This window comes from Erinaceus europaeus, chromosome 7, assembly GCF_950295315.1.
Source record: "Erinaceus europaeus chromosome 7, mEriEur2.1, whole genome shotgun sequence".
Lineage (NCBI taxonomy): Eukaryota > Metazoa > Chordata > Mammalia > Eulipotyphla > Erinaceidae > Erinaceus > Erinaceus europaeus.
Window position 1 is genome coordinate 6,408,053 of NC_080168.1, and position 13,188 is coordinate 6,421,240.

A 13,188-nucleotide genomic window follows, 5' to 3' on the forward strand; every position below is an offset into this window, starting at 1 on the left:
CCATGCCTCGGCCTCGCGTGAGCTTAATGTGCAGCTTGACGATACGAGAATCCAGCATGAAGCCCAGTCAGTCTATCTTGGCGTTACTCTCGATCGCAGTCTGTCATTTCACGAACATCTCATAAAAACTGCAGCAAAGGTGGGCACGAGGAATAACATCATTGCAAGACTGGCCAGCTCCTCATGGGGCGCGAGCGCTTCCACACTACGATCATCCTCTCTGGCATTCTGCTATTCCACTGCAGAATACTGTGCCCCAGTATGGTTCCGTAGCCCCCATGTCCACTTGGTCGATTCCAAATTATATTCCTCCATGAGGATAATTTCTGGAACCATCCGTTCCACCCCGGTTCCATGGCTGCCAGTTCTTAGCAACATCGCCCCGCCAGATATTCGTCGGGATGCAGCATCATCTAAGTTCATTTCCCACGTCTACGCTCGACCGGACCTGCCAATATACGCGGATATCTTCGCCCACCCTGTCCAACGCTTGACGTCTCATCATCCAATCTGGTCCCCTACGCCTACATTGAACTTCTCTGTTCCAGACTCTTGGAAACAGAGTTGGCAGTCAGCTGAGGTAAAGAACAAACACCTCATCACAGACCCCTGCAAGCGTCAACCCGGCTTTGACCTAGCACGTTATGATTGGGCCCTCCTCAATCGCTATCGAACAGGCCATGGCAGGTGCGCCGCTATGTTCCATCGCTGGGGGGCCAGAGACGACCCGAACTGCCCCTGCGGCTCCAGACAGACTATGACCCACATAGTCAACGACTGCCACCTCTCCAGATTCAAAGGAGGTCTCGAAACTTGACATCAGGCTCAACCTGACGCTGTTGACTGGCTACGGAAGAAGGGCAAACGCTAGAAGAAGAATGGGTCGCTTCATAGTTCAGACGGAGAAGCCAAGAGTAAGAGCCGCTTTTCTATGGGGACGTGCGTAACAACAGAGATGTCTGCCCTGCCGCTGATGATGAAGTTTCTCTGTTTCTCAGAGCACTGCTCAGCTTTGGTTTATGGTGGTGTGGGGGATTTAACCTAGGACTTTGGAGCCTCAGGCATGAGAGTCTGTTTGTATATCCACTATGCTATCTACCCCCTATGATTAAGTTTCTAGGGTAGTCTTTGTCTAGTTCTGAAAGTATGGGAAAATATAGCCCCCTCTTATTATTATTTTACCATCAATATCACCTAAGTAGGAAATTTCTCATACAAAGCAAGATAAAGGAAAGGCTGGTATGTATGTATGTGTGTGTGTGGCAGGGGGGTAAATTCCTTTTCCTCTTCTCCTTCCCCCCAGTTCTGTTCAAGTTCAGTTCAGTTAACCCAGTGTCCCAACTTCGTCTACAAAAGCCAAGTTTTCCTGCAGTTCACCCCAGTCTGACATAGACAATGATTGGGCAACCAAGAATCCTGTTCTACAATTGATCGGTCGTTTTTTTTTCCTTTCTTTCTTGGGGGGAATTAATGGTTTACAGTTGACAGTAAAATGTACACGTATAATATTTCTCAGTTTTCCGCATAACAACTTAACCCCCCCTCCACTAGGTCCTCCTCTGCCATCATGTTTCAGGGCCTGAGCCCTCGCTACTCCCCACCCAAGAGTCTTTGACTTTGGTGCAATACACCAACTCCGGTCAAAGTTCTGCTTTATGTTTCTCCCCTTCTGTTCTTATTTTTCAACATCAGTCTATGAGTGAGATCATCCCACCTTCATCCTTCTCTTCCTGGCTTATCTCACTTCACATGATTCCTTCAAGCTCCATCCAAGACAAGGTGAAGAAGATGAATTCACCATTTTAATAGCTGAGTCGTATTCCACTGTGTATACAAACCACAACTCATGAGTGGCTTTTTTTCTTGCGCAGAGCACTGCTCAGCCTGGCTTGTGGTGGAGCCTCGGGCATGAAAGACTTCTGGCCCTAAGCACTCTCTCCCTCTCTCCCCAATCCTGCAGTGGGAGCACACCTTAATCTGACCCTTGAAACCGAAACCATCAAAGACATCAGAGGTGCTGTGCTCTGGGGGGTGGGGGGCTCAGCTACTCACAGGCCATCGTGTGGTAGATGCTGGGCCAGTACTGCCCACTGTCTCGTTTCAGCCATACTCGGATGGTTCTGTGGAGAAAAGAAAGGAAGAAAAAGTGCTCAGGGGAAACTCAGTGACTGGATTTTCAGCGGCAGGTGGCAGGGGTCTGAGTCATGCTGTGGGTCATGGGCTGTAAAGCCTAAGGACAGACACACTTTGGATTCTGAAGACCAAGCAGGAAAGATCATTCAGACCAACTGCGCTCTCAGGCACAAACAAACAAAAGTCATCTATATTATTTCCAAACTGGCCACACAGAGATTATCAAATGAACAAATGATCACACACACACACGGAGAGTATTGCGTATCATGTAGTATATTCCATACACACACACAATACTCATGTAGTATATTCCACACACACACACAATACTCATGGAGAGTATTGTGTATCATGTAGTATATTCCATACACTATTTTAAATATTTTTTATTGTCTTTACTTATTTATTGGATAGAGACAGTCAGAAATTAAGAGGATGGTGGTGACTTCACCATTTTCAGCCGATCTTGGATGGACCTTGAAAAATTCATGTTAAGTGAAATAAGTCAGAAACAGAAGGATGAATATGGGATGATCTCACTCTCAGGCAGAAGTTGAAAAACAAGATCAGAAAAGAAAACACAAGTAGAACCTGAAATGGAATTGGTATATCGCACCAAAGTAAAAGACTCTGGGGTGGGTGGGTGGGGAGAATACAGGTCCATGAAGGATGATAGATGACATAGTGGGGGTTGTATTGTTAAACGGGAAACTGGGGAATGTTATGCATGAACAAACTATTGTATTTACTGTTGAATGTAAAACATTAATTCCCCAATAAAGAAATAAAAAAAAAAAGAAGAAAGAAATTAAGAGGATGGGAGAGGTAGAGAGGAAAAGAGACAGAGAGACACCTGCAACTCTGCTTCACCACTTGCAAAGCTTTCCCTCTGCAGGTGGGGACCAGGGGCCTGAACCTGGGTCCTTGAGCACTGTAACATGTGCCATCAACCAAGTGCACCACCGCACCAGCCCCTGGTATGTATTTAAGATACATAGAGAATATGCTTATAGTCTATACAGTTACATGTCATATAGCCACCTATGATTTGGCTACAGAGTATCTACAAGTCAGGAGTTCAAACTGTTTAAGTATTAAAAAGGTTCAAATGCTGGTGTGTGTTTGTCTGTTTGTTTGACCAGAGCACTACTCAGTTCTAGTGCTGAGGACTGAACTTGGGACTTTTTGACACTTCAGGCGTGAAAGACTTTCTGCAGGACCACTATGCTACTTCCCCAGCCCGTGCTCCTAATATAAGGGCACACAAAGGAACTTGGGCTTTTATTATTATTATTATATTTATTTTCCCTTTTGTTGCCCTTGTTTTTATTGTTGTTGTTGTTATTGATGTCACTGTTGTTGGATAGGACAGAGAGAAATGGAGAGAGGAGGAGAAAAGATAGACACCTGCAGACCTGCTTCACCACCTGTGAAACAACTCCCCTGCAGGTGGAGAGCCAGGGGTTCGAACCAGGACCCTTACACCAGTCAGTCCTTGCACTTTGCGCCAAGAAAAAAGAGAAAGAAAGAGTGGGGGGAGCTGGGTGACAGGCACCAAGAGCACAGCCCACAGGGCAGGCTAGTCCGGCTGCTGCTAGCTCCGGTGGGGACGGCCCCGAGGGGAAGCCGCTCCACACAGGACTCTGCTTTCATCAGAACCCACACGGGCAGATGAGGAAATCCCGCACATCCGCAGGGAAATCACAAGTGGCCAAAATAGGCCACGTTTAAGATTCTGGATCATTGCCTCCAGAGAACAGTAAGAAAGACGGTGTGTGACCTTGTCCCTCCTCCTCTCCCAGAACCTCCTCTCAACTCCTGGCCTCTTCCTCGTGGGAATTCCTCAGGGGGGTTCTCTCTAGGGCAGCCACATCCAGCCTCCTGTGAGAGGAAGACTCCCAGCCATCTTGTCCACCGTCTTCTCTTCCTTTCCTGCCGGCTCAGCCCCAACACCTGCATCTCTCACAGCTGTGCAGTCTGGCCCACAGGCAGCTCGAAATTCATGTTCACAGTCTCAGACTAACACACCTCAAGCCCAAACCCTACAAGTTAGCATTTGGTTCACAGGTTTTTTGTTTGTTTTAAGATTTTATTTATTTACTAATGAGAAAGGAGGAGAGAGAAAAAGAACTAAACACCACTCATGGTTGAGAATCCAATGCTTTATTCACTGTACCACCTCTAGGATCACCATATATTTATGATTTTATATATATGTTATTTACTTATTTTAAGATTTTTAAAAAATACTTATTTATTCCCTTTTACTGCCCTTGTTTTATTGTTGTAGTTGTTATTGTTGTTGTTATTGGATAGGACAGAGAGAAATGGAGAGAGGAAGGAAAGACAGAGAGGGGGAAAGACAGACACCTGCAGACCTGCTTCACCACCTGTGAAGCGACTCCCCTGCAGGTGGGGAGCTGGGGGGCTCAAACCGGGATCCTTGAGCTTTGTGCCACATGCACTTAACCCGCTGCACTACCGCCAGACTCGTTATTTATTTTTAATGAAAGAGAGATACACAGAGAGATCAGAGCTCTCTACTGAGTTCTGATGTATGGTGGTGCTAGGAGCTGAACCTGAAAGCCTTTTTTTTTTTTTGTATTATGCTGTCTCCCAAGCCCAGTTTCCAGGTTAAGACAAGTGAGACTGGTCCACGAGGATAGAAATCACAGGTTGTTGGGAGGAGGTGGGGTTTGGGGGAGAGGTTGGAAGGGAAGGCAGGAAGGCAAAAGGACAAGAGGGAACTTTGCAGGTTAATGGCCGGGCAGGTCAATGGAGACCAGTCATAGAAGTGCCTGAGTAGGCCAGGACTGGTCCCACTGCGTTTCAGATCTCTACAGAGCACAGTGTATGATTAGATCATAAAAAATAAATAAAGGGGCCGGGTGGTGGCACACCTGGTTGAGCGCACATGTTACAGTGCGCAAGGACCCAGGTTCGAGTCCCCGGTCTCCATCTGCAGGGGGAAAGCTTCATGAGTGGCGAGGCAGTGCTGCAGGTGTCTCTCTGACTCTCTCCCTGTGTATCGCCCCCATCCCTCTCAATTTCTGGCTGTGTCTATCCAATAAATAAATATTTTTTAAAAATAATAATATAAATAAATAGATGTTGAGTTTCAGTCATCCAGATAAATAAATCAGATGACCTGAGCTGGTGGACATAATACCCTGTCACCTGACAGTGATGACTGGTCACAGTGTCACCCTTTTAATCACAGTGCTGAGTCTAACATGTGCTATCTCTACTTGGGTCCATAAGTTGTTTTTTGCTTTCCCCTCCTGGGAAATCAGAAACCAGGAGAGAGAGAGAGAGAGAGAGAGGGAGAGAGAGAGAGAGAGAAAGAGAGAGAGAAAGATGGAAACAGAGACAGAAATAGACCAGTAAGTCTCCTATAGTTTAAATGGCTATTTCTGGGGCCAGGTGGTGGTGTACCTGGTTGAGCGCTCACATTACAGCACACAGGATCCAGGTTCAAGCCCCTGCTCCCCACCTGCAGGGGGAAAGCTTCACGAGTAGTGAAGCAGGGCTGTGGGTGTCACTCTTTCTCCCTCTCTATCTCTTACTTTCCTCTCAGTTTCTCTCTGTCTCTATCCAATAAGAAATAAATAAAAATTATTTTTAAAATGGCTATTTCTGGCTACATGTTCTGCAGTGAGACTAGAGAAACCTTCCTACCGAAGTGTGGGTGAGGGGGGTGAGGATGGAAAGAAGCAGAAACGAGCTGAAGAGACACCCCTCCCCCCATGAGTTGGCTGCTCAAGGCCCAACTACTCCCCTGCACTCAGATTCTATGAGGCAGACATCACTCACCCTTTGTGTTTGATGAGTTTTTTTGATATGGAATAGAAGAGAAAGGAAGGAAAAAAGGGAAGAAATTCTTTTTTTGCATAAACAAAATAATAAGATGTGCCCCACCTGCAAGGAGAAAGCTTTGCGAGTGGTGAAGCAGGGCAGCAGGTGTCTCTGTCTCTCTCCCTCTCTATCTCCTCCTGACCTCTCAATTTCTATCTAACAAAGATGAAAAAGAAGAGATGTGGTAAATTCACCTCATGAAATATTATTCACCAATAAAAGGGAATGACATTCCAGAACATGAGTGAATCTGAAATATTACGCTGAATGAAAGACACCAGACAGAGGAGAATACAGATTGTAACGTGTGCGCTCAACCAGGTGCGCCACCACCCGGCCCCTGAAGAGAACATAGATTGTATGATTCCCCCACGTGGAAACTGTCCAGAGCCAGAAAGTAGATGAGTGGATGCCTAAGGCCAGATGTTAGGAGATGGGAAGTGATGTCTAGTGGATATGTGTTGGGAAATTGTGAGGATGTGGTTGAGCTTGGCAGGGCTTGAACCATAGGGGTGCGTCTTTCCTGTCAGTCTCTTTCTCTACCAAGGTTGAACAAGAAGGACAGGAGTAACCCCAAAGGTGTGCCACGTCCTATCAGACTCCCTGCCTCACAAAGCACCCCGCATTCCTGATACTATGGCCATTAGATAAAAAGAAGGGGGAGATGTCGGGCATTAAGCCAGCCCCGTGCTCCACCCTGCATTGCTGATACTATGGCCTATCTACATAATCATTGTTTTGCCTGAGAGATCCCCACCCATTCCATTCATTTGATCTATCTTCTTTCTACCTTGAGACCCTCCCTGCCTGCAGGGTATTAATTAATCCCACCAGTTAAAACACTCGAAACAGTTGCTAAGGAAGTTTCTACCTTCCCAGCCCGCTTTTGCCTTTCTCCACGCCCCTTCCTAGCCATTTCCATTTCTGACTTGCCACTTCCGGTTCTATCCTATAAAAACATTGTCTCTCTGATCAATAAAGGCATTGCGTTACCACTCTACCACGAGTTCAAGACTCTCTCTCCTGCATTGCTGAGTGAGTAGCAGCTCAGGCTGGCTCCAGTTGAGTTCCCTCCAATCCAGAGAGCACATGCCTGGTAAGAGTCACCCCCACGCTAGCCCAGCAGATATGGAGTTATCTTATGTAAAAAATTATTTAAATGATTTCCAAAATTCAATTTTAGTGTTATATAGCTGAGAGTATTCTAAAGCTATTAAATCTTACCACTCAATATGAAATTATTTACCACTATATATACTAATACTTTATATCTTTAAAAAAAAAAGGATATTTTCCTAATAAAAGTGGAAAAACAGGAAGGAAATAAAAAGAGGGAGAAAAAGGGCCGGGAGGTGGTGTGCCCACTGTAAATCAGAGCTGAGCAGGACTCTGGTAAATCAAAAAAAAAAAAAAAAAAAAAGGAAGGAAAAAAGAGAGAAAAACAGGGTGATCCTACAAAGCATGCACAGAGGCTGACCATGATTAATTTGTAAGCCTACATTTAACACAGGTGTGAGGCAATGTTTAAACCACTCTTATTTATTTATTTGTGTGTATTACAGTTCATGAGCACCTGGTGTTATTCTTTCATAAACCTCAGAGGTCAAAACTTTTCCATGACACAGAGATTTCTAGTTTGAGAACTTTTAAATCACATTATGAAAAATAGTAATATATATATATATCAAGATATACTTAAGTGGCAGGGGAAAAAGCATTCATGATATAAAGTCCCACACAAAACAAGTAACTGCAGTGTGGTACCAATTTTATTTTTAACAACTAAAATGAGGCTGAGGGGAGAAGCTGACCATCATTATTTTAGCCAGGGAGTCACAGCAACCCCCACCCCCACAGGCTCACAGGGCACCAGCCCATGCACCCCACACTCCCCAGCAAGCTGCTATGCTCAAGGGCCCCAGACACACCCTGCTGGGATCATGTCCTAGGCCTGCCACCCCCTCCATGCCTCCAAGGACCTTTCTCTTCAGGAAGTAGCTTATCCAGGTGCAGGGCAGGACGGCTATTTCAGCCAAACCCCTTCTTCTGAGGCAGGTGACTGAACTGTGCTGCCGAACCACTAACGCAAAGCTACCTCTACCTCTATGTTCTGTGTCAATACAGAGTGCTTGTGTAGGGAGTTGTGAGGATGTGATTGAGCATGGCAGGACCCCCCCATTGAAAGATGGGTGCTTGGGGGGGTACAACCATCCTATTAGTCTCTCTCTACCAGAGGCTGAGCAAGGAAGGACATGACCACCAAGATCTGCCCCCCTTATTCTCCCTGCCTCACAAGGACCCTGCACTCCCTGACACAGCAGCCCACTTCGTTGTTCCTGAACCAGATGGTCTGCTTACTCAGAGGTTACCAGAAGTTCATCTCCTTTGATCATATGTAATCCATATATCATTGTTCTACTCTGTCAAACAGTAACTGAAAGTCCTCTCCCTACTTCCCTACCTCCCCCATCCCCCTGATTATACCTGATTCATCTTCTCTCTGCCCTCAGGACCCCTCTCTGTCTGCTGGTTATTGATAATGCTATTTTCTCGTTCTTTCAACCAATTAAACCCCTTGCTCAGCAGTCACTAATCAAATCCTGACCTTTTCCCAACTCCTAACAATTTACTCGTTCCTTAGATGACTCACTAAAGAAGCCCTGACCCTCTCCAGACCCCTTGTCTCTCTACCATATATGGTATATACATGTTACTTCCCCCTGCGACCCCTTAAAAACCTTGCTTTGCTGTTCAATAAACGGACTGTACTCCGGCACAGTCCCCGGGTCATCTCTTGTCACGTTACTAGCCATGGACACTGAGAGAGTCCTGTAGTACTCTCCCCTTCTGCTTCGAGATATAGCCTTCTTGGCACCTGTTTCTGGCACACGACAGAGCGGGCACATCAGAAGGCTTGTACCTAAGAGAGGCCCCCCACAAGAACCTAGCATGCTTGGGGAAGGGAAAGCTCCTGGTCCGAACCTGCTGGGGGAAAGCTTCACCAGTGGTGAAGCAGTGCTGCAGGTGTCTCTCTGTACACCCCCCATACTTTTAACTTTTTAAAAATTATTACTTATTGGATAAAGACAGCCAGAAATTAAGAGGGAAGGGGGTGATAGAGAGGGAGAGAGACAGAGGGACACCTGCTTCACAACTCGCAAAGCTTTCCCCCTGTAGGTGGGGACCAGGGGCTCAAACCTGGGTCCTTGCAGATTGTAATATGTGCGCTCAACTAGGTGCGCCACCACCTGGCTTCCCACTCCCCCTTTTTAAATGAAACAGAAAGAGAATGAGAGGGGAAGGGGAGATGAAAAGGGAGCAAGAATGAAAGACAGCTGCAAAGCATGGGAACAGAAGCATTCTACCAAGTACACCACCACGTGGGAACAGAAGCATTCTACCAAGTACACCACCACCTGGCCTCTACTCCCAGCAATTTTTGAAAGGCCGTGTCCTTGCTTTAATAGGACTAATGTCAATGCTATCCATCACTGGGCTCCTAGATGACTCATAGAGAAACTGACTGAGCTTCAATCACCTCTGCACAGAGCAGAGAGCGAGGCGACCAGCTCAGGTGATCAGGTGGTCCGGGTCCAAGCCCCAACACCAAGATGGGAACACCACACCACAGGAAACTGGTTTTTGGTGTCTGTCCCTCACTATCTATGAAAGAAAAAGCCATCTAGAAGCAGCCAGGTTATGTGTGAGGCTCCCAGCTCTGCAAAAATAAAGTGATTTCTTGGAGTATTTGATTCTAAACAAAGACCACCTTGCTGGCACCATGTTGCTACTTGAGGGGTTAGGTGGTGATGCCCCCAGCAGAGTGCACGCATTGTATGCACAGGAAACTAGGTTCAAGCCCCCCACTTCCCACCTGGAGGGGGAAGGAAGCTTCATGGGTAGTGAAGCAGGACTGTAGGTGTCTTTCTCTCTCTCCCTTCTTCTCCCTCAATTTCTCTGTTTCTATTAACAAAAAGGGAAGGAGGGGGGTGGCTGCCAGGAGTGGTGGATTTACCATGCAGGCAGTGAGCCCCAGTGATAACCCTAATGACATTTTTTTTTAAATGTGCTGCTCAGTAAATTAGAAACAAAACCTGCTATTTGCTATGCTGAAAGCAACATGGGTTTGCAGTTTAGTTAACATTTCACAGGAGAGGCTATTAACAACTTAAAGATGTTAGTAATCAGCCATTTCATTACTGAGGTGTCAAGATCATATGGCTTCCTTTTTATAAAACTCACAATATTTTCTATCTCCATAGATGTCTCAGTCTCTTTTCCACGGACATGCAATAAAATAGCTTAACTTTTCCTTTAGTGTACTTTGACAACTTTATACCCACTCACCTAAACTCATTTTATACTTCTCTTTTGTTAGAAGATACATTTATTTATTATAGAAAAAAAAAATGAGAAGGAAGGAAGAAAAAAAAAAAAACTGGAGCACTGGGGGACCCAGCGGTAGCACAGAGTTAAGCACACTTGGTGACGAAGTGCAAGGACCGGTGCAAGGATCCGGGTTCAAGCCCCTGGCTCCCCACCTGCAAGGTCACTTCACAAGCATCTGTCTTCTCTCCCCCTCTGTCTTCCCTTCCTCTCTCGATTTCTCTATGCCCAACAACAGCAATAGCAGTGGCAACAACAACAAGGGGAACAAAATGGGGAAAATGGCTTCCAGGAGTAGTGGAGTCCTAGTGCAGTCACCAGGCCCCAGTGATAACCCTAGAGATGGTGCTGGGGACTAAACCTGGAATATCTAAGGCCTCGGGCATACAAGTTGGTGCTCTACCAGACTGAGTTCTCTCTCCTGCCCTCATTTTATGTTTTTCTTGCTGCATGTGTTACCCAACTTTTTTCTTTCTAAGTGAATAGATTTCCTTTGATATTCCAAGATCACGTCAACCAGAAAAAAAAATTTTTTTTTAAAACGAAATACCTCACAAGCACCCTGGTTTGAGCCCCCAGTCCTGAACTGCAGGGGGAAAGCTTTGCAAGGGCTGCAGGAATCTCTCTCTCTCTCTCTCTCCCTCCCCAATCCCTCTCGATCTCTGACTATATCAAAAAAAGATAATTAAAAATTAAAAAAAAAGAAAAATCTCAAAGACATATTCATTCTTTGCTGATCTTTATTTTTGCACCATTTTCAAACAATAGCCTGATCTTTTTTCCTAAAGGTGATTTAGAAAGGAAATGTGTCATTTCTTTCAGAGTCTGCATGCTTTCCAAACTTCCGCAAGGCTACAGATATTTCTGTGGAGGGCTTTGCTATCAACTGCCTCTGTCACCTGGGTAGAGAAGCCTGGACTTAGCAATAGCTGTGTATCCTCCATGAACAGATAAGAAACAGAATGACATCATCTTGTTTGCTTGTTCTGCATGGGTGATAAGAAGTTTCTTTCTTTTTTTTCTTTTCTTTTTTTCTTGTCTTCTCTTTTTCAGAGAGAGGAAGTTGCGGGGCAGGGGAAGGCAGGCAGTGGTGCACCCGGTTGAGCTCTCACATCACAGTGCTCAAGGACTCAGGTTCAAGCCCCTGGTCCCCACCTGCAGGGGGAAAGCTTCACGAGCGGTGAAGCAGGGCTGCAGGTGTCTCTCTGCCTCTCTCCCTCTCTGTCTCCTTTCCTCCCTTCTCAATTTCTGTCTCTATCCAATAATAAATAAATAAAAACATAAAAGATAGAGAGGGGAGACCACAGCACTAAAACTCCCTTCAGTGTGGTGGGGGCTGGGCTTGACCCTGGGTCACACACAAGCAATGTAACACACTCTCCATCTCAGCCCATCTTTGGCCTTGCACTTGTTTGGAACATTCATTGTAATCTTTAAAATATATGTTGCTGTGAAGGGATAAGCAAAGGAATGAGTGATAATAGTAACATAATGCTGTTTCTCTCTTCTTTTGTCACCTGGCTTAACCCAGGGGTATGCCTAAGGCCTTTTTTCACGGGTCTCGGAGCTTCATGTCAGCACTGTGAACTAGAACCACCTTGGCCAGAATTTTATTCCAAATGTCTAGTCACACATTTCCTACCTAATAGGAATGATAATAATAACAACACTTATACATTGAGTTAGGAATTCTAGGCTTGACAACTGATTCTGAAGTCAGTATGAGATTAAAAAAAAAAAACTACTTTTTAAAGATTTTTTTTTTACTTTCCAGCTGCATATTTTATAAGTTTTTCTTATACTTAAAAAGAAAGATTTTTAAGACCATCATTTAAAGGAATCAAAACTGAGGGGCCAGCTGGTAGCACAGCAGGTTAAGTACACATAGTGAGAAGCACAAGGATCCCGGTTCGAGCCCCTGGCTCCCCACCTGCAGGGGAGTCGATTCACAAGCGGTGAAGCAGGTCTGCAGGTGTCTATCTTTCTCTCCCCCTCTCCGTCTTCCCCTTCTCTCTCCATTTCTCTCTGTTCTATCCAACAAAAACAATGGCTTCCAGGAGCAGTGGATTTGTAGTGCAGGCATAGAGGCCCAAAATTGGAAAGGAGACTCAAATGATGACATAAGAATGAATATGCAGCTGGTGCATCTCATTATTGGAGTGGGGGTATGGAGTGTGGGTGGTACAGCAGATGAAAGTGCTGGACTTGCATGAGGTCTTGAATTTGATCCCTGGCATCACGTGTGCCACGGTGATGCTGATTCTCTCTGCTCTTTCATCAATAAATACAACCTTAAAAAAAGTAGCTATGAAGCTGAGGAGGTAGTTCAGTTGTACAGTGAGAGGTCCCAGGTTTAATCCCCAACAATAAACAGACTGAGTGATGCTCGGCTCTCTATCTCATGAAAACACATTAATCATAATAATAATAGATGGGAGTTGGGCAGTAGTGCAGTGGGTTAAGCGCACATGGCGCAAAGCACAAGGACCAGCATAAGGATCCCATTTTGAACCCCGGCTCCCCACCTGCCCAGGAATCGCTTCACAAGTGGTGAAGCAGGTCTGCAGGTGTCTATCTTTCTCTCCCCCTCTCTGTCTTCCCCTCCTCTCTTGACTTCTATCTGTCCTATCTAAAAATGACGACATCAATAACAATAATAATTTTCACAATAAAAACAAGGGCAACAAAAGGGAATAAATAGCAAATAAGAATAACAACAACAACAACAACAACAATAATAATAGATACAGGGCCCAGGAGATAGCATAATGGTACTGCAAAAACATCCTTATGCCTGAGGCTTCAAGGTCC

At 45.4% G+C, this 13,188-nt stretch overlaps 1 protein-coding gene across 2 annotated transcripts in view; it reads right to left on the reverse strand.

The window, feature by feature from the left end:
• The window catches only part of WDFY1 (WD repeat and FYVE domain containing 1), a 71,027-nt gene that overhangs the window by 34,110 nt on the left and 23,729 nt on the right, over positions 1-13,188 (reverse strand). For both annotated transcript variants that reach the window (XR_009550607.1, XM_060193680.1), the window contains exon 2: positions 2,053-2,120. Coding sequence is in view for 1 of the 2 variants with exons in the window: in XM_060193680.1 (XP_060049663.1) it covers positions 2,053-2,120 (68 nt within the window). In the remaining variant the exon portion in view is untranslated. The remainder of the gene's footprint in view (positions 1-2,052; positions 2,121-13,188) is intronic.